Raw genomic sequence first — 23,670 nt, 5'->3', positions numbered from 1 at the left:
TCAAGTCCTTTAACGTGGGACGAAGCGCGATTTTTATTATATAAATATTTGCACAGTTCTAACACTAACTCGTAAATAATCAATTGTTAAACTGATCAACAGTCTTTTTTTGTACTTACACGAGTCTGGACACTGCCTTTATAGGTGCGGTGATGATTGCGTAACGTTTGTGTTCTTACATTATGTAATATAAACATATATATACATAAATATATATATATATATATATATATATATATATATATATATATATATATATATATATATATATATATATATATATATATATATATATATATATATATATATATATATATATATATATACATATATACATATTTAAATATACTTATATATCATTTTGACGTTTCTGGGAATTGAACTTAGGACCTCCAACACGGTAGCGAAACGAGTTGACTACTACACTCTCCAAGAGAACACCAAGAAGTTTTTTTTTAAATATTGACTTCTCAACATAAATGTCAAAGTAAAGTCTTGGTATTTACAGGGCAAACGACCTATCGTAGGCTGGTTTCAGTAATCACTTACAGGTGTGACATTCACTATTCTACTAATGTTTGACAACCACACTATTTGAAACTTGTTTTGTATTATCCTATAGTTGACATGTTTTTTTCTTCATATATGAGTTTCGGCAGCAAATATGGTGAAATTGAGTAAGCTTTTTTATTCAACAAACCCTTAAGAAATGTTTGTAAGATTCTTCTCAAATAATTTAACGTTCCTTCTTCATCTGTGTTGAGATGTCAATATAAATAACTCCTAAGTTGAGAAACCTTTTTTTTGTGAACTTTGAACGCTTTGGACAGATTCAAAATGTGAAATACGAGTATTTTTCATTTCTTAAGATTTTGTATATACATATATATTAAATATAACTAAAGGGTTTTTTATAGGGAACTAAGTAAAGATATAATTATTAAAACAGCAGTAAGTCAACGTTAAAATATATTTTATTTCCATAGTTATACAAGGTTTTGTATATTCTAATGCTACCATATTATGTTTGTTTGAACAGTAAGGTGAATTTTATATTTAAATATTGATATGTTTCATTTCATAAGAAGTGTTATCATTATAGGAATACTACAAGTAGTCATTTAATATTAGATTTTGCATAAGAAACTGAGAACATGTATGTTTTATGGATATGTAAGTATAATTTTCACAGTATTTTTTCCGGATGGCATTTATAACCATACATTATTTTGTATATATTTGTGTTAGAGAAAATTATTGGATATTTCAAAACATATGTACGTGTATTATTTTTAGTGCCTTTGTGAATTGTTATATTTTTTAAATATATTTTAATTAGTATTATCTATTGGGTGTTTTCAGACAATAGTGAAGTGTGGTTTATATATTTTGTATAACTAATCAATTAACACATACATTTTTTTAATACATCTAATAGATAAGACTAGTTGGCCGGTGTTATTTTAACTACTTATTTTCCACATTATATATATATATATATATTTGATGCCATTACAAGCTTCAAAATTGTGAATTATGAGTTTGGTTTTTGGATAGCTAAAATAGCAATGTTTATGTGGTCACGACCAACCTATTTTGGCACTATCTTTTAATATTGAAATGTGAACTTAGAAAGTGTGTTGCAATCAACTACTGACATGTATTTTTATTGCAAATTTTGCAAATACAATATGTTTTACTTCAAGATTAATTATTATTTGAAAAGTGATTCCTCCATTGATGTACTTGCGAACATGCATTTGGTGCCTTTTTAAGTGAACATGTACTTTCATTTACGAAAACAATGTGCCTTTTTTATTAATCAAGTACGTTTTTGTTATTGTTGTTCAAAATCTCTAAGTAGGTACTTTCGTTTACATTTTAAAATAAATTGTGTTCATTTTATGAAAATCACAAGTATGTTTACTTTTTTACTCGAAATCTTTACAAAGTTCTCTATTTTCGAAAAATAAAAAAGGTAGGTAAGATAGGTACCTTTAGTTTTTAATCATTTTTTTTAAATTACCTAACGTCCAAGTGACTCTGAAATCTAGCTACGGCTTATGCAACATCGCTTATCATAACCCTACTCAGGCTTCAATTTTTTATGTTTCATAGCCTATGCCTACTCGTGAGTGGATTTACTCTTTATGTTTAAAGTTACTATAATTTCATGTAACTCATGAGTGAAAATTCTAGGCAAAAACACTCGCAAGTTTTTAATCAAAACCTTCAAGTGCCTTTTTACATTTATTTTCGAAAACGAGGCGCGTTTGTTTGGGAAATTCCGACTATGCAAATTTTAAAAGCACACATAGTATGTTGGCAAGTACCTCTAACGAAGATTCACAAGAACGCTCCTTCAACAAACAATTTCTACATGTGTGTTCCTCGGCACCTACGAGTGCAAGTACATAAGTTTACACATAACATTTGTAGGTATATTCGTTTTACAGAAACAACAATGTACCATATTCAACTTACAATGCAGAAACAACAGACTTGTTACAAGTTTTCATCCATGTTTTATACTCCAAAATGCACTTTAAATACGATTAAAATGTTGCAACTAAATGAGTACATATACAGTGGAACCTCTCATAACGATCATAATTAGTTTCAGAATCTTACTCGTTAAGCGAAACACTCGTTTAACGAAACATTTTCCTTTTTGACTGGCGCGGAAGTCCCGGCTCATAAGTGAATGTCGTAAAAAAGGGACTTGCCCTTTCTCTGTTACTCGTAATGCGAAAGGTGGCACGCTAAGAGAGCAAGTTTTGTATATATTTTTGCTCGTGATGTCAATTACTCGTTATGAGAGGTGCTCGTTATGAGAGGTTCCACTGTATACTACATAGATTGCAATTAAGGTGAGCACATTTTTGGGCATTTTTTTGTATTTTATTTTTTCTTATACATTGTTTAGCAGTGGATTATATTTTTATAGTGCGTCTTATTATGAAAGCGATATAGAACGTCCATTATATGCAAGCTTGAGCTTTATCCTAACCACAAGCTTTTAGAAGATAAACACAGTCTAGGCCAGGCCTAATCACATTTAAGGATATCTAATTTATTAATAATTTATCAAAATTCCTATATTATTTGCACGACACCTAAAATTTTGAGTATTTTTTACGTAAAATATCCACATCAAAAAATAAAACGTTATTTTAAAACATCAAAAAAAGCTTGTTATTAGATCACGTGCTTCGTGCGTCAAAGTATTTTAATATACAGTATCTACGACTTTTTGCTAAAAAATAAGCTTTTCAGTTGTAACGAAACCATAAAAGTTTTTATTCTATGATAAAAAAAATATGTGGCACAGTCATTTATTGAATACTTATTTCAATGCAAATGCAATGAATTGTAAAACATGTTTTGAATCTGAGAATAATTTATAAAATTTTCAAAGTAAATAATGAAATTCCCGTTTGAATTCCCGTAACGAACGATTTTTCTTGATTATTTCACAAGCTACGTTTTAAGGATTTTACGAAGGCTTTAGGCATAATCAAATATCTTCTGTATTTATAAAATAATAAATTCATTACTTTTTTTTCAATAAAAAACGTACACAGACACAACACCAATACAATAGTTCACTAACTGGTGGTATTTTTCACAATTTTTTTTTTATATGAGTACCAATTAATCTTTACTTTTATATTCGTAGTACTAAAAAAATCCAGATTTCACAACGAAAACTAGACATTGTTTCAATCCAATTCTGAAGTATATTTTTTTGTATGTAATCACAATAATTACAACTGTACGTATTTGTAGAATAGTTGAAAACTTTTTTGTAAAAAATAATAATACTCAAAATTAATTCTATTTGGACTATGTAGTGGTAAAAAAACAAATAATATATATAATCTTGTACCATAAAAAAATAGATTTTCCAGAAATAGATAGTAAATAAGAATTTGTTACCAAAAACTGAAATTTACACCAAGCAATGAAGTGTGAAACTTTCACGAGACATGTCAATGACGCACATAATTGTAACTCGATGTGCGACTAGCATAGGGTTAACTAATGTATTTGATTCCATATCCAATATAATGTTAAAAAAAAATTATGTTTTGAAATATTACTATTGCATTTACTGATAAAAATATTTTTTACTCTATGCTAATGCCATCTATTGACATGTTCTTAAAGTAAAAATAACACGCTCAAATTCAGTAGTTTATGAGTTAAAATCATAGATGTCTCTATCACTCCATTTGTAAATAAATTTTATTAGTTCGCGGTACAATAATAATTTACTATCTACCAATTACAACAAAAAAGCAAAACGATTATTTTCTTCGAAAATCTTCTTAAATTTAATTTACATGACCACCTAACCTTAGTTTCTAGTTATAGAAAAATCCTAAAAAAGTAAAAAAAAAATCAAGGCTGTTTGTTCTATATAAATTTGATGAAATAACAATAAGTAATATTAAATTGTAACTATAGTTATTTTATTTGTTACTTTTTTTGGTGCGTATAAAAGCTCTAGTATCTAATACAAATCCTAATTATTATTCTATACTCCATACAGTGCGCGGATGTATTTAATATATTTCTAGATATTTTAATAAATTATTTGTATTATGCAAAAATCAAGCAAAAAATTATCCAAGACGATTGTATTAAAAATGATCAGGGCCGTCGCTAGACAAACTTCGGACTGGGCAAGAACTTTAGTGGGGCCAACAAATAATTGGACGAAAATACCATTGTAAATATCTCGTTTGTAATGTCACTATCGGAACATTTCCTTTTTGACAGATAACAATCCCAGCTTTTAGTGCGAAGCCCCAGAGCGCAAGGCTCTGAAAGGTATATAAAAAATTTGTCCTCTCTAAAGTGGTAATACATATGTCAATTTTTATAACCCCTACCCGGACTTCAATGGTGCATAGGGCACTGCATCATATAAATGCGGTGTTATCTTGATCGTTAACACATGAAGGAAAGGTGGTCAGTCCTCCACTTCAGGTACCAGTTCAGGGTAATATTTAATAAATATTTGAGTGAAAAATCACCTACATTTATTTTATCCCCCACTGGGAATCGAACCTGGGACCTCCAGAACGGTAGCCGAGCGTGCTGACCATTTCACTACGGAGGCGGACAGTAAAGTAACACGTCAATAAAATACGGCATCAAAATATATAAGACATATATAACTGTTCGGGGTTTATATAAAAAGTCTTTATTTGAAAATGAAATGTTGGTAATTCATGTGACTTAAAAAATATTATGAAAACGGTCTATGTAAAATATCTAACGACCAAAAAAATATATTAAATACAAAAATGTGTATTTCCACATTTGCAAAATAAATTTATTTAAAATAAAATGAATGTCAAGATAACGGTTTCATTTTACAATAAAAATGCTAAAAGTTTTGATTCGTCGACTTTGTGAAGAACAATGTACTCGTATATGTACATATATAAGAACAATATATAAATTCTGTCGAACTCAAAATTAAAAAATGAAAGCGCTTTAATAAGCAAAAGCCAAAATAAATTTATTTAATTTCATAAAGCTGACACCATTTTGCTTTTAATCTATGTTTAATATGTATCCATCTCTTAATTAATTATAACCTCTTCACAATTCTTACTTTTCCGAATAATTTTATTCACTAATTTTCTTTTTCGAATTTTACCATTTTTTTACCACAGTTATTTTGTCTTATCGAATCCGTTTTTCAAATGATCTTAATGTAATACTAGTAAGACTATGCTTGTACGACTTATTTTCCGAAGAAATGACGTTTTTTAGAAGAATTAACTAATTTTGATAAGCATTAAATTTACACTAGTGTAGTATTGTCTACATTCATAGCATCTCAGAAAAAAGTTTAAAGTTTACAAAAGAATATTTATAATTAATTAAATTTATTGAAATTATAAATAAGGATATTAATTTTACGGAAGAAATCGTGTTATGTTTAATTTTAGATTAATATGAAAACATAATGAGAATTTAAAAAAATCGTTCAACAAATTAAATAGCATGTAGTAATTGGTTGTTCACGTTAAATTTCAAAGAAGACATTGTATATATATATAATAAGTTGATAAAAAATATTTGTATTTTTCCAAGACGATAAAGCAATTTAGACCTAAGCTCGAAGTAATTTACTGGCTAAGATAATTTATTTAAAGATTTTCCAAAGACTTGACATTTTCTTTACACCAGTGGACCAGCCACGTAAATGTTCGAAGTACACAAACATTGTATAAGCAAAACCAAACGCATGAATACATTTAGTTAATTGTACACAAAAAGTGTTAATATTAAATTTATTAATAAGTGTCGTCATAAGATAGGTTTCAATTAACTAAGTTATTAAATATTCCTAGTATATAATTTGCTTAAATTTTAAGACAACATGTAAATGTGTGTTAATATTAATACAAAATATTTGTGTAAAAGCGATAGTAGGTATTTCTACAATTTTTGTAAGAGTTTGAATTGTACGAATACCCGAAGCATTCACCTTACGTTTTATTGATATGTATTGATATGTATCATATGTATTTATTGATATGTATTATTAAAAAAATGTATATTATGAATGTTAAAATTAAGCCGTCAAATAGGCAAATCATAAGGAATCTATGGTTAAAGATTCATCGTTACATCACGTATAAAATACACATGAGGAATTTTTATCTGGGCTGGATTTACAATTAACCTGCGCAATCTAGAAAACTCTTACTTTTATTTCTAACAAATCTGTTATTTTTAAACTGATTTTAGTATTGTCAGAAAGCTTATATCAATATTTCCATCGAATAGAAATAAAGTTAGTGTTTTCTGAACTGTGAGGTTGAAATGTCCACATTCGTATGGCATCAGAGTCCTAGTATCGTGTGGCTAGTCCCATTTCATCGTCTTGGACATTGGTTAAGGATTCTTATTATGATTTTTTCCCCGAATATAAAATCCTTTACCTTTTGCAGTAGAGTGTTAATATAAAGCATATGAGCCCAAATAAAACTCGACGTTTTACTTTTATTTTGAGTTATAACGTGATGTTCTAAAAAAACGTGGGAATACATCAATTTAAAACTTGCGATGTTTCAAACTTTTCGGAATATACTCATAATGTGTATTTAAGTTTCAGTCATATACGAGTATGCCCATTTATTTTCAACATTTGATCATCTCGTATTGATCGAAGTATTTTACCTCTCTAGCAGTCGATATACATTTTCATTGTACATTCTCCGGAAATAAATTATACCAACGTAGTTTGTGTGATTAACAAATTATAAATTCACGAACAGAGTACGCGATTAATACACTATTTAAAGTTTACATTAATTACATATATGACCCTCACACTACCGGGTAGTTGGATTATCTAATCACAAGTATTAAAACTAGCAAAGATCACAATGATTGACAAATTGATGCACACGAATGCACACAAAGCGACACTTAACACCTTCATAATATCCAATAAAAGTTACATTCATTTATTATATATTTATACCTAGTTTACAACATTTAAACATCGAAATTGAAACCTGATTATTCAAAGATTACAAATTTTGTGTTCTATTGAAAATTAACCCGATGAATTTCCAACGAAAAAAAAACTATAAAGAATATAATTAAATTTTTGTACGTTAAAACGTATAAGCACATTTAAATCTACTGCGTTTAAAAAAAGTAATAGTCATATATTTGAATTAACGAGGTGCGGTAATATGTAAATAATACACGTGTATAATTATTTATTTGAATATCTACGACTTATTTACTAAAACGCCACTTACTTACGCCAATTCGCTATAGTGCTGTGCATATCGTATCCTCTACAATGTGAGAAACATTGCGAAATTCGTATCTACTATACCTTCGAGAAACAACTTTTAGGCCTGCATTCTACTCCTATTAGGTGTGTGTTTTCTGTCTGCCTATAGCGTGTTTCTACTACGTTTTCCTAAAATCACGTTTGATCCAATGGGTCTGATATGTATGACTTATAGCGCGCACAGAGCGGCGGATAGAATCAACAGCAGGGTGGCCGCTGTGACAGTGTGCAACAGGGCGACCGGCGCTGAGGAACTGCTCAGGGGGTGGGTGACTGCACCCTCACACGGCTGGGCGGGTGTGTCTGAAACATTGTTTTCAAAACAATTATCTATTTAAAGTTGTCTACTGAAAACTCAAACAAATCGCCGGTTTAAAGATAAAACTCAGTTTATTTTCATGTATGTTATAGTTAGTGTACTGATGCAAACGAGATATTGTTACTGACAAACATACGAACATTTGTAGTAATTTTATGATGTAAAATTTTACAATATACTACAGTATTATTTGTTTTTTAAATTGTAAAACAATTTTATTAAAAAAACGGAAAAATCATGGAAACAAATTATTGAGTTTTACGTCTAAGCCTACGATGTTTTAAACAGATATGCCCCCTATCAAAGGAGGCGATATAATTTAATTTTTCATCATTATTGTTATACTAAAATACTATATAATCAAATTTCACAAAGTGAAGTGTATTTTTTTATCATTCGCAGTACACTTTGTATAATACCATTTAAAACCTAACATTCATAACTCCTTGTTCCAGAATAAACATTTCATCAAAATGCAGTTTACAGTTGACCTGATGATGAAATGATTATTTTGAAACCGGTTTTCTTGAAGTAGTGTTTTTAGTGGTATTATACAATGTGAGAGATGAATGATAAGGAGTGCGTAATATTACCATACTACATACAAACATAACAATGCTTGGAATGTACAAAAAATAAAGTGTATTGTTTATTATTTATTTTTTTGTAAAAATACATACATATTTAGAGTTGGAGTAATATTTCCCAAATTGAATTAATCTAATAACATTATTCTAAATATTATTAATATTAAAAATATTTACTTTGCGGTTAGTCATTTTTACATATATTTTTTTACAAAAATGTTAATAATATTAGTATATCGCTCACTCCTTTCAAGAACGTCATAAATAAAAAATTGTCAATTTTCAGTTGTGCATGTTTTCGGAATGCCCAGAAAATGTACTATATCCCAGCAAAAGAGGCATATTTTTATCTTTATAATTACCCGTACAGGGCAAAAAAATTTGTTTTTGCATTTTGAAGAAAAGGTATTGTTTAATTATTATTTGAAATATACTAAATATTTTTCAAATGGAGAAAAAACCTTCAGGTTTTACCTAAATAGATCTGTTGTACAGTAAAAAGCTCAATAAGTGGATTGATATTTATTTTTAGTACATTGTGTTTTATTTTTTAACTTTAAAAACCTTCTCTTGAAAAATCAAGTTTTTTGATTTATGACGTTCTTGAAAGGAGTGAGCGATATAACCACTCATCGATGAATAATTGTATACTAATATTATTAACATTTTGGTAAAAAAAAAATTCTAATAACATTATTTATATTAAATTTTAATTTGACTCTGTTGATACCACTTTTTCTCAAAATGGAATGAAACGTTTTTTGTTAAAAACTGAAAGGACTAAACAATAATTTAAGCGTGAATCATATATGCTGATCATCTTACAAATTTAACTGTGTCGCAATCTAACAAACAGCTCTGACTCAAAGTTTGACCGTTTAAGTTTCCCAACAAACCCTTACCTATAATTGATGGCCTAAGGCGAAGTATACATAAGTCCACAAAGTGCAGCTTAACTATGTATTACACTTGAGAATGTTTAGGGTGGAAGCATGTACGGCACTTAAGCCGCACCTCCAAGGACAATTCATCCTGCCACTTTAAAATTGCTTATTTCTTAGCTAAGTGCCAGAGAAATTTATCATAATGACAAATATTGCAATGAAACACAGAAAATACAAAGATAAAAAATAAAAAAAAACAACAAAAAAACAAATCAATGCAGTTAAATAGAGATCAAGAGAGGTTTATATTCATTCAATATTTATTAAACAAATCACACAAAGTGTAGGTTTTAAAACAACTATGAAATATTAACGTTTGCAGCATATTATAGTAAATAATAGCATGTTATAATTTCTGTCTCCTTTGACAATATTTTACTTGAATACGTCCGTTTTTTCGACACCTTTGAAAGGATACTCTCACAAGGCAAAAAAGCTGTTAAAAAGCAAATATTTTCATTAGTCAGTGTATTGATTATAATAAGTAATATTACTTTTGTTACTTAAAGTATGTATAGCAATTTTCTTTTGCTTGTATAATTTAAAAAAAATCTTAACTGTTAATTTTTATTGATGAACACTTTGAATATCAGTTGAATAGTTCAACTAATTGCAACAATTAGTTGCAAAGGAATAAGTATATATATTTTTAACATATATTTACTTGGCTGTTATAAATTAGCTTTCTTTAAAATGGAACTCTAAATGGCATCAATATGAGAACATTAAACAAATAAATGAGTTCCGCGTACGCAGTGATGACATTTAGACGTAACATGAAATTAATGTCTCCATCTAACAGGATAATAAAAAAAACACATCGTTTTGGCGATGAAATGTATGATATATGTTTAGTAAAGCCTTGTTAAAAATGCGGAGAAATTCATATTCGTTATGAACCCTCAGAACATGTGGCATATTTATGTCCTTTGTATTACAAGGTTCAACCTCTTTGAACTTTGAAATTCTGACGTACTCGTACATTTAAATGTCCAAAACTGAAACGATAACGTAAAAGTATTATGTCTCGGGTATACTTTTCAGTACAATTCCCTAAAGCAGTTAACCAACTCGGAAACAGCGCGTCCACTACCAACTTGCCAACTTTGTAGCAATTTCAAAGACAATTTGTGTCACACAAATTAACCCTGAGAACTGTCTCAACTGTCCAATAAACTAAACACACAATCAAAGTCACTTTTCAACTCATATTGTGGGTGATAACATCTGTGTTACTTTTTCTCTAAATAAACTTTAGTCCTTACATAAAATAAAATGATTTAGAGATCCGATTGCTTCTTAAATTCTATCTCTTTAAGCTAAGACAGTGTAGCCATGTTTGTAAAACAATATACGACCACATCCCTGAACCACGGTACAGCGAAGGTACTGTTAAGCTAAAAAAAGTCGTAAATTTAGTTTTTCGTGGAATTACTAATAGACGATTAAAAAAATCAATTTTCAATTGATAATCCGTAATTTCATAGATTATTATTATAAATTACTTAGGTACTTGCATGAAGAATTGAAATATTTGTCTGTTTTAGTTGCTCAGACAATAAATATATTTCCATTGTATATTTTTTCTTTTTATATTTTTACAAAATTATTAACTGTTACTCAATTTAAATTATTCAAATTATCAATTACAACTCACTAATGATTCCACTCACTTTTATACAGCACACTACTAATGTGTGTATATATATATATATATATATATATATATATATATATATATATATATATATATATATATATATATATATATATATATATATATATATATATATATATATATATATATATATATATATATATATATAACAAGAATCATATTGTAATTTTTTGCATATTTTTATACATAAACTACTATTTAATGTTTTTGCAGTTTGATTTTTGAAAGAAAAAACTCATTGTTTGTTGAAAACTTATTTTTAGGTTTTGACAGCTTTATTTTGAATACTTGAATGAGATTATAATTAAGAGTTTCCATGTTTTCATCTCATATTTCTACACAAAATCAGTATCTTACCAAAATTTTAAAATAAAACTATAAATAATTTGTTAAAATAAGGTTTTTGGGTTAGTTTTTTTATTTGATTAATAAATAATCAATATATGTTAGTTTAATGGGGTGAGAAAATAAAGAAGAAAAATATATGTATTCCAGGGATGTTTTTTATTGTTACCTGGATTATTATGGAGTCTCGGTAAAAACTGATTCCAGAACGCGCAAGTTTGTGCCCTCGGTCCTTTTCCGATCCCTGACCCGTCAGCATTGAATATGTAGTAATTAGGCTTCTCCTTGCTGTAGAGGGGCCAATTTTCTTCTTCAGGAACTGGGCGTCTAAAAAAATTACAATAATTGACTCAATTAAAACTGTAACTGGTAAAGTATAATTATAAAAATAAAATATTGCTACTAGAATACTTTTGAGTAGGTATATTAATGTAAACACGAGTAGTTTTGAGAATATCTGTATACTCGAAACTAGTCGTGTTTACATAAAGGGCTTTTAGGCAAGTATTTTATTTTTATATGTAAATCAGCATGTTATCCCACAAAGTTCATGCAAAATCTGGTATCTGAAATTTTTATTTATTATGTCTCCATTTTTTTCATTAAAACCATATTTTATATTTACGGCTAATTATTGTTTCCAAAGGAAACAAATAAGTAAAAATATAATTTAAAAAAAGAAATATAGTACTTTAACAACACATGCTACTCCATCTGTTTATGTATAGCGACTGAACTGTACATTTACAAAGTGGGCACTATAATATTCTATCGTTTTAAATCGTTGTGTAAACATCGCTCTCTTTTTCCTCTTCTCTATACGTTACATCTTTCTTTTTCTCATGTAATGAAATGTGTCTATTAAACGTTACGCATCCATGAAATTTGACTTTTAATTCTCATCCAATTATCGAATATTGAAACGCCGTTAAGAAGTTTCACGTCAATAAAATTAATGGAAAAATAATTAATAGTCGTAAATATATAAAAACTTGTTAAAGTTAGACTAGCCACCCTAACGTGTATGTACGAGTTCTTTGAGGAAATAGTTGTAAGTAATAATTTGATAAAAAAAAAATAATGAAAAAAATCATGCGATTCTGCCCCCTTAATTTAACTGTGTATTAATATGTTTTGTTACATGAGAAATGAGCCAATCTTCTAAAATACATTAATCCACAAGCAAATCTTACAAAATTCAAGGCTTACCTTTTCCTAATCTCACGCAATATTTAATTGCGAGGTAAGCGAGCGAATTCCGTACGTAAAAGTTTGAATTAGAGCACAATGGTCGTCATACTTTATAACGGTATCCAATAGCATGTTACAAGGGTTGTTTAATGGTTTGAATAATGATTAAACGGAGCAGTTAATATTATTTTTAAATGCTCGCGATAAGCGGGGTGAAATTAACGAGGACGCGTCAAGGTTGATCATAATTACAATTAAGGAAATGAGCTTTATGAAGTTACTGGGGTGTTAAAAATGATTAAAATTGGACACAGTAAAATAAAAATTAAAGTATTCAAGAATTTTTAAATTTTTACTTGGTAACTATAATATTTCGTATATTTGGGAAGTATATTTTCTAGGAATGGAAAGATTAATAATGATAAAGACAGGAGAGTGAATTCTGGGAATAGAGTGAGTGGTGTACTGAATTTAGTAATAGAAATAAACCATATCATCGAAAGCTAAATTGGCAGTATACAATGGAGACCTGGTTTCAATTCTAATGTATGGAAGGAAGCATGGAGTTGGTAAAAGAAGGAAGATGGTAGACTGCATCATCTCATGTATCTTCTCATCATACACCAGATTATTCCATCTCTTGAGTTGACCTCTTTCAATATTTGAAATATTTGATCATGCTTAATTTTTCTCGCCGTTTTTCTGATTTTATTTTCAAATACTCTTAACTATCTCAACATACTTTTCTTGATTTTATCGATAATGCATATTTCAGCCTTGCATTATTTCCTTATTTCACCATCCAAATATCTATCTTACATCGTTTAGCCTCATATTTGTCTGAGAAATTGCATTTTGACTGCATTCAATGGAAATGCATGTATTTTATTTACTAACTGAGCATAGTATACTACTGCCAATAATGATCATTACTCTAGTATGGACTCAGAACAATGAAAACCTAATTTGTAACTGCTTTTTTGACTTGCATTCAAAATAAAGTCAATGTACATTTCAGTTTTCTGTAAAAAATAAGATATGAGTCATTCCTGATGAATACGACCGCCACTGCTTTTACTACGATGTGTTCGCACCTGACTTACTTTAAAAGCAACCAATTAACAATATAAACAAAAGCAATTCAGTTTGCCTTGAATTGCGAAAGCTCTTCTGTCAAGAAACCGAATACTTATTCTTTTTTTTATTGAAGAAGTTAAGTCAATAAATTGAGGTGGATCTTGCAAAATTCGTAATATTATCCCAGCTATTCTTCATCTGACGAAACCCCATTAACTAATTATTTTAAAAACTTTCCAGCTGAGAACGAAGTTTTCTTTGTTTTGTGATATGATAAATTGGAAAATCAGACCCTGGATTATGAATATACATAAATACGGCTGCCATGGGACTGTCTGTTTAAGGAGTAAAGTCCACTTTTTTATTATGTAAGTAGAGTGAAAGACATATTTTTTTTACAGAATTTAAACTCTTAGTGAAGAAATATCATCCAGGGATCACAATTTGTTTATACTGTTCTATCTTCAATCATTCGTTCCACATGACCAAACCATTTCAACACAAATTTCTTAATTTAAACGATAATGCTGTTATAATAATTTGTCTTAAATAACGAGATTCCCTCCTCTATCACTTTCATAAATTTTCAAATTCAATATATACCTACTTGTGTAGCTGAGTGGAAAAAGCACCTGTCTAGGTATTATAGCATCAGGGTTCAAATACTGGTTGTGTAATTTACTCATATTTTTATAATAATTGTTCTTTACCTTCTTTGTTATTTTTTGTTCAATTAAGAGATATCTTACTTCGATTTGTTTTATTTAAGATATGATTTCGATATAAGTTTTTATTTTTAATTTTTATAATAGAGTGATTTACCATTCTTAGGATTTCTAAGTAAAGATGATAAATAAAGAAGATACATATAAAATATACACTCAAATATTTTTTTAATATAACTCTGGATTGGTCTCTGAAGCCCAGGAGTGATCACATTGCCTTCATGTAAGTGACGATCATGATAACACTACGTCAAAAAGATGCAGTACCCTATGCACCATTGGGTGTGGATTAGGGTTAGAAAGAAAACAAGAAGTTTAAGATACAACAAATCAACAATTATTTAATTTTTTCAAAAATCAGCCATTGCCAAAAAGAAAACATTTTAAATAAACCATTTTTGAGAATTCCACAAGCCTAATTAAATTTCCTTGCCAAATTTTACAGGAAATTTTTAGACCTTATTATTTTGTTTTTCATATTTCTTAATTTAAAGAATTAATTAAATAATTAACGTTATCAAATTAATTATCCCGAGAAATTTTCGGGATATTAGGATGAAATAAAAGAGAAAATCTTTTCTGTATGTCTTAAAATTCTGAGAAATTTGTTTTGATTTAGGGGTTCATAGTAAAAATGTTATGTAATGTAAAATATGTAATGTTTCGTTACCCAGTGAGTGCGAATCGGGAGAAGGCTTGCATTATCTTGGTGCTGAGGTCTCTCTCTTTGGCGTTGTATTGAAGAGACATGTTCAAGGGATGGCCAAACACGTACTCCATTTCATCCCCGTGCATGACTCCCATCCACTCCCCCCATAGAGACGTGCTGGTACGCTGAAATATTACGTTATTATTGGTTAAAATCCACAATATTATATAATACTTTTCCCGTAATTTTCAGTCGTCGTAGACCAGCTTCAAAACATGCCATTACTGAAAAAGAGTTACATATTAGACATTTTTATATCATAACATGAGCTGTACCTGATCACGCGCTGGATTAAATGGAATAAAAACACATTTCTTACTTGTATGACGCGAAGCATTGAAAACGTAAAAAAACCCATAAAACAGTTAAATTGAAAACATTTAAAATACTAAATGACAGCAGTTGTCAAGAAATACGCTGTCCACCATGAGCAAAATTTGATATTACGTGTGTTCCTGTTGTCCTTTAAAAAGGGCGTATAGGCTGGTTCAAGTGATCACTTAACCCACGTGTACCATTCCACCAATTTTACCCATTATTGACAACTATAACAACACTACTGAAATTCTTGGAAGTTCTATATATGTGATAAAAATAATATGATAATTAACTCCGATACTTGGAGATAATCCAGATTTGTGAACAAGCATTTGGACATAGTCAAAATGTTGTAAATAAATTAACTGGTCAAATTATAAGCTAAAATAATAATGAAAATGATGTTTTCTGGCCTTTCTCTGCGATGTCTCTAGTGATTCAAAAACAACGTTTCAAAATTGGTTCATATATAGAGATGTCACAAAAAAATATGAAAAATAACTCCTTTAATTGGAGATAATCCAGATTTATGAACAAATATTTAGACACACTCAAAATGTTGAAAATTAACATTTTTGTTTATATGGATGCTTTGGTTTGAGATTGATTTGGCAAGTGCTTTGTGGAATGTAATTTAAGATTGAGATTTTAAACAAACTAAATTTAACATTATTATATTTAGATGTTTTTTTAATATTTTTTCAACAAAGAAAAATATAACAATTATTTTATTGATTGATTTGGCATGTGCTTTGTGGAATGTAATTTGTAAATTGTATTTTTACCTTTTGATGAGAACATTCGTAGTTCTCAAGTTAATTCAAACAAGTGTGCACTATTACAGTTCCAGTTTATAATTCTCATAATAAAAATGGTGTTTCCTACAAAAAAAATTAAAAAGCGAAAAGTTCAATCGAGTAAGTGATATTTCGAGTCTCATAAATCGACCAATAAGAAAGGAGTAGGGTGATTTGAGATATATCTCCGATCTGTGATTGGTTGACCGTTGGTTCGTTAAGCTTATTGTGCTGCAATAAACCGTTAACTTCCGTTTCCTTATCATAGTACATAATATATTACGAACGTTCATACGAGCACTACATACGTATATGGTATGGTGGCTGGAATGTAAAGGAGTACTTGTTTTATAACATATAATACAGGATATGTATGAACTGATAGAGAGAGAAAAAAAAATTACATCTTAACATAGATCAATAAAAATACTAAGTATTTTCAGGGCTTACGACCTGTCATAGGCTGGTTTAAGAATGGCGACGTATTAACTATATTAAATAAACATTTATTTTAATAATAGTAACAATAAAACCCTTATCCGCACTCCAATGGTGCATAGGGCACTGTGTCATATAAACGCAGTGTTATCTTGATCGTTTACACATGAAGTAAAGGTGATCATCCTTCCGCTTCAGGTACCAGTCCATGGTAATATTAAATAAATATTACAGTGAAAAAATCACTTATATTTATTTTACCCCCCTTGGGAATCGAACCCGGGACCTCCAGAACGGTAGCCGAGCGTGCTGACCATTACGCTACGGAGGCGGACTTGTAAATATAACACGCGTATAATGTTGTTGTTATTAAGTGTATAATCACTTAAACCAGCCTATGACAGAACGTTGGCACCGTAACCACCCAGACAATATTCCAATATCCTTCTTTATCCATGTTGATATATCAAAATGGAAATATAGCTCCCAAGACGTCAAACTCAGAATTGTGAACAAGGATTTGGACACACCCATAATGTTGTGGAATCCTGTTTTCCATTATATACGAAAAAATATTTGTATGTTTACTTCAAAGTATTTTGTAATCGTACACTTGTATTCAAATCTCAACTTTAATATGATATATAAACATCTTTTTGATTTACATACATATATATATATATATATATATATATATATATATATATATATATATATATATATATATATATATATATATATATATATATATATATATATATATATATATATATATATATATATATATATATATATATATATATATATATATATATATATATATATATATATATATATATATATATATATATATATATATATATATATATATATATATATATATATATATATATATATATATATATATATATATATATATATATATACATACATATATATATTTATATATATATATGTATATATATATATATATATATATATATATATATATATATATATATATATATATATATATATATATATATATATATATATATATATATAAGTATATATATATATATATATATATATATATATATATATATATATATACATATTTATATATATATTATATATATATATATATATATATATATATATATATATATATATATATATATATATATATATATATATATATATATATATATAAACAAATATATATATACATTATATGACTAAATTATGGAGAATTTGTAAAATTTTGACGTAGCTGCTCGCCGTATTATTGATATTTGAAAATATAATACGTAAACAAATAAAAAGATACACGTAAAAATATGTTTTTTGAAAAAATAACTTTGTGGCTGACAAAAAGTTTTGATAAATGCGAAAAAATATTAAACGTTGATCATAAAATGATGTAAACGTCGGAATATATTTACGTTAATTAGTGTCAAATTTCTTACAAATCGATGACCTTAAAAAAAGCTTTGAAAGCTTTGCGTTGGCACTCAAGAGTTTCAATTTTCTTTCTTCAAACGACTTTTTTCAATATAGCGTTATGTGCGTCACAAATTCTTTGTCGTGTCAAAATGGGCAAAACCAATATTTCATAGTGTGTAAATTTTCTTTGATGTCCTTTTTTCAATAAACCACTTAAAATTTGATTTCAAACAAACCTGTTTCATTATTATTTTCAATTTGGAATGTGTCAATCAAAGCTATTGAAAATTTGGAAAAGAAAACATATTTGATTTTATTTGAATGAACATAATTTTACTATCGATGAAATTAGATGCCTTTGCGGTAGCTTGTCTTATACAAATTTATACAATTTCGGGTATTATTGGTGATCACATTTCCTTCTTGCAATAAGTGATCAATATAAAACGGTGTACATACGATGCAGTTTTCTGTTAGTTCAGGTAATATTAGGTAGAAACTTCAGAAGTAGAAAAAATGTTTTTAAAAATGCGCATTCAGCAGCATACTCATGATAGAAGTGTAACTTCTTAAAAAAATAAAGAAGGAACAAAAGAAATTTAGAAAGGCTGATAGAAAGGCTGATAAACATTTCAAAAGAAAGACTAAAATTAACTAACCATCACGCCTTTTCCATGGGGTACAGAACGACACGCCAATCTGTCTTTGCAAACAATATTCACCCCTCTTCAACATTTATTCATCTCCTCATTCATACACGCCCTTTATTTCGACTGACCTGACCACTTTCAAGCATTTAAATAATAGATTTTGTAAAGTTTTTGTCTAAGTGGTATTTTTTTATTTCCTCAGTCTTCTTTTACTTCTGTTTTCAACTACATTCACATAATAAATTTAACAAAGTAATAATTCGTTGGTAATAACTAAAATATGAGATGTACATACATATGTCTGTGAATAAACGTCATTGATGATACAATTTAGAAGTTTAAATATACTTACAAAATAACTCTTAACGGATATAATGAAACAATCACAGGACACAAACGTAAAAGACACAAATACCCCAACTGTTTATATATAGCGTCTGACATGTAAATCTACAACATACGCATGCGATACGCTATCTTATTCTATCGCGTTGTATTCGTATAGTATTGATACTCGTAAATGAAATTTTACTCTCAATTCTCGTACGATTATTGATTATCGAATCACAACCTAAGAAGTTTCATTTAAAAAATAAGTACGAAATTTCTGCTTCAGTCTTTCAATTACTGATGAATTGGCTTTATTTTAGCTTTATGAGAGGTAAGTGATTACACGAACGCAGCGTGATTAACTTTGCGTTAGACTTCGATCCAGATTTTTACGTTCAAATGAAAAATACCGATTTTACGTGGACGTCTCTGAAAGTTATTCCTGGGTGTCACGCATACCAGAACTACGCGCTGGCCACTTCATTTAGTGTAAAAACCATTCGAGATTACGTATCTGCTAAATCAAAGCCAAATAAAGAATTTTGTGGGTAATCTGACACGATTTATAATCGAAAAACTAAACTCAAGTAATTTTTGTGTAATTTTTCTATCGTTTTTAATTTTTATTTTACTTGGTCAATGTCTTCTCTTTCTTAAAATCTATTCTGACACCTTTTTTGAAGCAAATCGCACCATCATCAATCACCTTATCTAATGACGCGGAATCCATCGAATCACGTGTCACATTAGATTTTATGAAACAGTGGTAAAAAAATAAATTGAAAATGCATAAATATTCGCACAAACTGACTATCAAATCGTTTTATGCCACAAAAAATGTTTATTTCTACATTTGAAAAAAAATATTTAAAAAAATCTTCTCGATTATGCTTGATTTTAATTTGATCAAATCTTTGTACTAACCTTATGGAAATAAAGAATTAAGTTGGCAAAAAAAGGATAAAATAAGACTGAATATATTTGAAAAGCAATCACTAAGATGAATGTGCCTCAATCGATGTACATACGTATGTTCAATGTGCGAATGGTCAGATAAGAAAAACATGCAAGACAGATAATATTTTTCGATAAAACTGTAAAAGATAAGTTGAGATGATTTTGGCAAATGGAACAAATGAGCGAGTAAAAAACAGTAAAATACCCATACGTATGTACTAGTATTTATGTATAAGGCGAATAAAGATGGAAGAAAGAGCAAAGAAAGACAGACTTAAACTAGGCATAATCTACTACTTCTTCGAGTACTGATTGAATGTGATTAAGATATCGTAGTTGTACAGGAGAAAGTGACCAACTAACAAAAAGCAAAATGTTCAGGAAGGGCCATTCAAGTCACTTTTGTTTGGCAAGAAAATAAACATCAATGCAGTTAGTCATTTTTAACAAGTCAATATATTATACTTCTAAGTTTAAAATCCTTTGGGATGTTTTTCAGGGCAATATTAAGCTAGTAAGATATCAAATAGTCAATGATCACATTTTTGTAAAAAATGCACTTGGTAACTTTCTCCTGTATGACTACGATATGTGGGTATGTGTGGGAAGATGCATGAGTGTAGAAGAGGAATGTTCACAAAGTCAGTGATTTTTCATTCTATCTTCTCTGCCTATCCCTGCAAGGCAGTGATGTAATGGTTACTTAGTAAGTTACATGTAAATATCAAACATTTAAAAAAAACATACCTCAAGTAAAATATTTCTATTTTTTTAAACGTAAAATACATTTTCAGCTTAATTCGTATCGTCGAGTAATCATTTAGCATTAGAACCAAACTGAGAGCTTTTCACCCTAGCGAACAGATCGTAATAGAAAAAAGTCCAGATGGACAACACTGATAGTGTGTGACCTTATTCGTACAATTCGTGGACGCGTTGGGGCCGGGGGTAAGAAATACGCCCAAGCCCTTCGGACAGATGCCGTGGAACATTATTTCTCACGCATCCGACAGGGAGATTCCACCCCATAACAAATTGTCTGTTGCGGCGCAGAGATTACATATACCAACCCGAATTTAAAGCCCGAGCCCACGGCGGTGTCGGCGTCGCTACGTTAGATAACTTGCGTTATAAATTATTCAACTATATAATTTGCTTCGCCTGAACATAGTCAACAAATGTTTACGCATTACGCATTACGCATTTGAAAACATCGTTTATTCCTAATGACATCTCATCAGAGACAAGGATGTTATAAAATACAGAACTTACTTACTTACTTATCTCTATCTAAAATTTTCTGGTTTAATTGATGACTTGATTATTTCATTTTTATTTTTATTTTACTTTATTTTATTTTATTTGGGATTTTTACAGCCAAAACAATATATTATACAACATTAATTAACCAAACTATGGCCAATTAAAAAACTCCTCCGATAATGCTATTCTTATGTTGGTTGGGGTGAGTGTGTGTGTGTGTGTGTGTGTGTGTTGTGTGTGTGTGTGTGTGTGTGTGTGTGTGTGTGTGTGTGTGTGTAGTACCTATTTAAACAGTTGGCTTGTTGAACAAACGGCAACGATCAATCATTCACCTAATTTCCTGCTTATGTCATTTTTTATGTAATTAACATTTTTATTTAAGTCTTATTCCATCACACATGACTAGTTTCGAATGCCACAGATATTTTCATATACAGGTGAAAAGTAAAACTGTAGTGTGTAACGAAATAAAACTCATGAAGTGTATGTATAATACACACAAGTGTTTAATTTTTATTATAAAATAGTCAACATGTCATTTCACAAAGTTAATGCCGAATCAATAAAAAATATAATTGATCACTTCATTAAATGTGTAAAACTCATCATTCGCCTATGATCAACAAGCACATCACTGAAATTTAGTTTTTTGACTTACTTGTCACTACCTGGTTTAATTGATTACTTTACTTCATGCATAAAATTCACCATTATAAATGCATTCATTTAATTACTGTATAACTCAAATTTACAGACCATAATCATTGGCTGTTTGACTGAGCACATTTATAATATTTAAAATTCAACATACTACCCGTTCTTAAAACCATGTTACCTAAATCGACAGATTTTATTTTCTGTTTTTTTGATAATTTGATTGAGCATTTTAAGAATATGTAAAATTAACCATACTGCCTGTTTTAACAATCACATGTTTAAAATTTACAGATTTGATTTCCTGTCATTCGCTGGTTTAATTGATTTTTTTATTTATTATTCATTCATTTCACCATACTCCCATTTCGACAATCATATTTTTTACTCAAATTCGCAAATCTTTTTTCCTGTCATAATCCGGTTCAATTTATCACTTTGTTCAATGCATAAAATTCAACAACCAAATTAAAATTTTAAACGTTTCTTATTTTCAAATTTCGATGTTGAAATCTATGTATCGAAAATTCAAGTAATGCTAGTTTGCTAAGACCTTTAATCGCATCTGAAGTGAGCAAATAACCATTTAAATCAGGCTCATTATAAAAATGTTAACACCATCTCACCCCAATTTTGGTTTAAAACCTACAATTTGAAATACTTTTTTACTCATTAGGGAGGCTTAACGATGGTTTAATATTATCCCGGCCACCTTCAAAGCGTGTTAACCTTGAGAAAATTTGCGTGCGAACAATTTGAAGGATTTTTTCTCGGTAACTTATTCACTTGGCACTTGGCAGCTCATTAAGCTTTCCGAACCTTAATAAAAATATTTACTTTAACGTAACTTTACTTTACATCGTTTAAAATGATGTGACATTGCATAAAAAGTTGAAGTTAGATCGCATTAAGAAAGTTTTTTAGGGAATAACCCCCAAAGCTTCTATTTAAGAGGCTTATCTGCAGGTCGGATAGTTAGAAAAGGGAAATTATATGTGAAAAATACATTACCAATACCAGAGACCAATTGAAAATTGGTATTTCTTTACAAATTTTTGAGTGTGCCCAAATACTGGATTATCTCCAATTACATGAGTAATTTTCATAATATTTTTCGACACGTGTTACACGTGTGTAAAGTGGTCACTTAAACCAGCCTATGACGGTCGTCAGCCCCGTAAATGCCCAGACTTACATATTTATTTTCATCTTTGATGAGATGTCAAAAAAACAATATTAATATTTCTCTTCATAGTTTTCAGCTTCACAAGCGTTGTAAAATTATGTACATTAAAAGAAATGCATTATATTTTCTTTCTTTTCTATTTGACCAGACACAGCCACTGTAACGTGAGACTGGATTCAGCATTTACACAAGTATTACATTTAGTACTAAGACAATTATAATTTTTATGTGTGTAAAGAT

General features: G+C 29.1%; 1 protein-coding gene across 1 annotated transcript in view; it reads right to left on the bottom strand.

Moving 5' to 3' along the window:
• Nucleotides 1-956: 956 nt before the first annotated feature.
• Nucleotides 957-23,670, bottom strand: part of Ace (Acetylcholine esterase) — a 97,913-nt gene continuing 75,199 nt past the window's right edge. The window contains exons 5-7 of the mRNA XM_088262558.1: nucleotides 15,374-15,537; nucleotides 11,880-12,037; nucleotides 957-8,140 (exon numbers count right to left, since the gene is read on the bottom strand). Coding sequence (XP_088118684.1) covers nucleotides 8,007-8,140; nucleotides 11,880-12,037; nucleotides 15,374-15,537 — 456 coding nt within the window. The 3' untranslated portion in view covers nucleotides 957-8,006. The remainder of the gene's footprint in view (nucleotides 8,141-11,879; nucleotides 12,038-15,373; nucleotides 15,538-23,670) is intronic.

This window comes from Brachycentrus maculatus, unplaced genomic scaffold, assembly GCF_059751285.1.
Source record: "Brachycentrus maculatus isolate JH-2025_06_01 unplaced genomic scaffold, ASM5975128v1 h1tg000183l, whole genome shotgun sequence".
In the NCBI taxonomy this organism is placed as follows: domain Eukaryota; kingdom Metazoa; phylum Arthropoda; class Insecta; order Trichoptera; family Brachycentridae; genus Brachycentrus; species Brachycentrus maculatus.
This window is presented reverse-complemented; position numbering and strand designations above follow the sequence as displayed.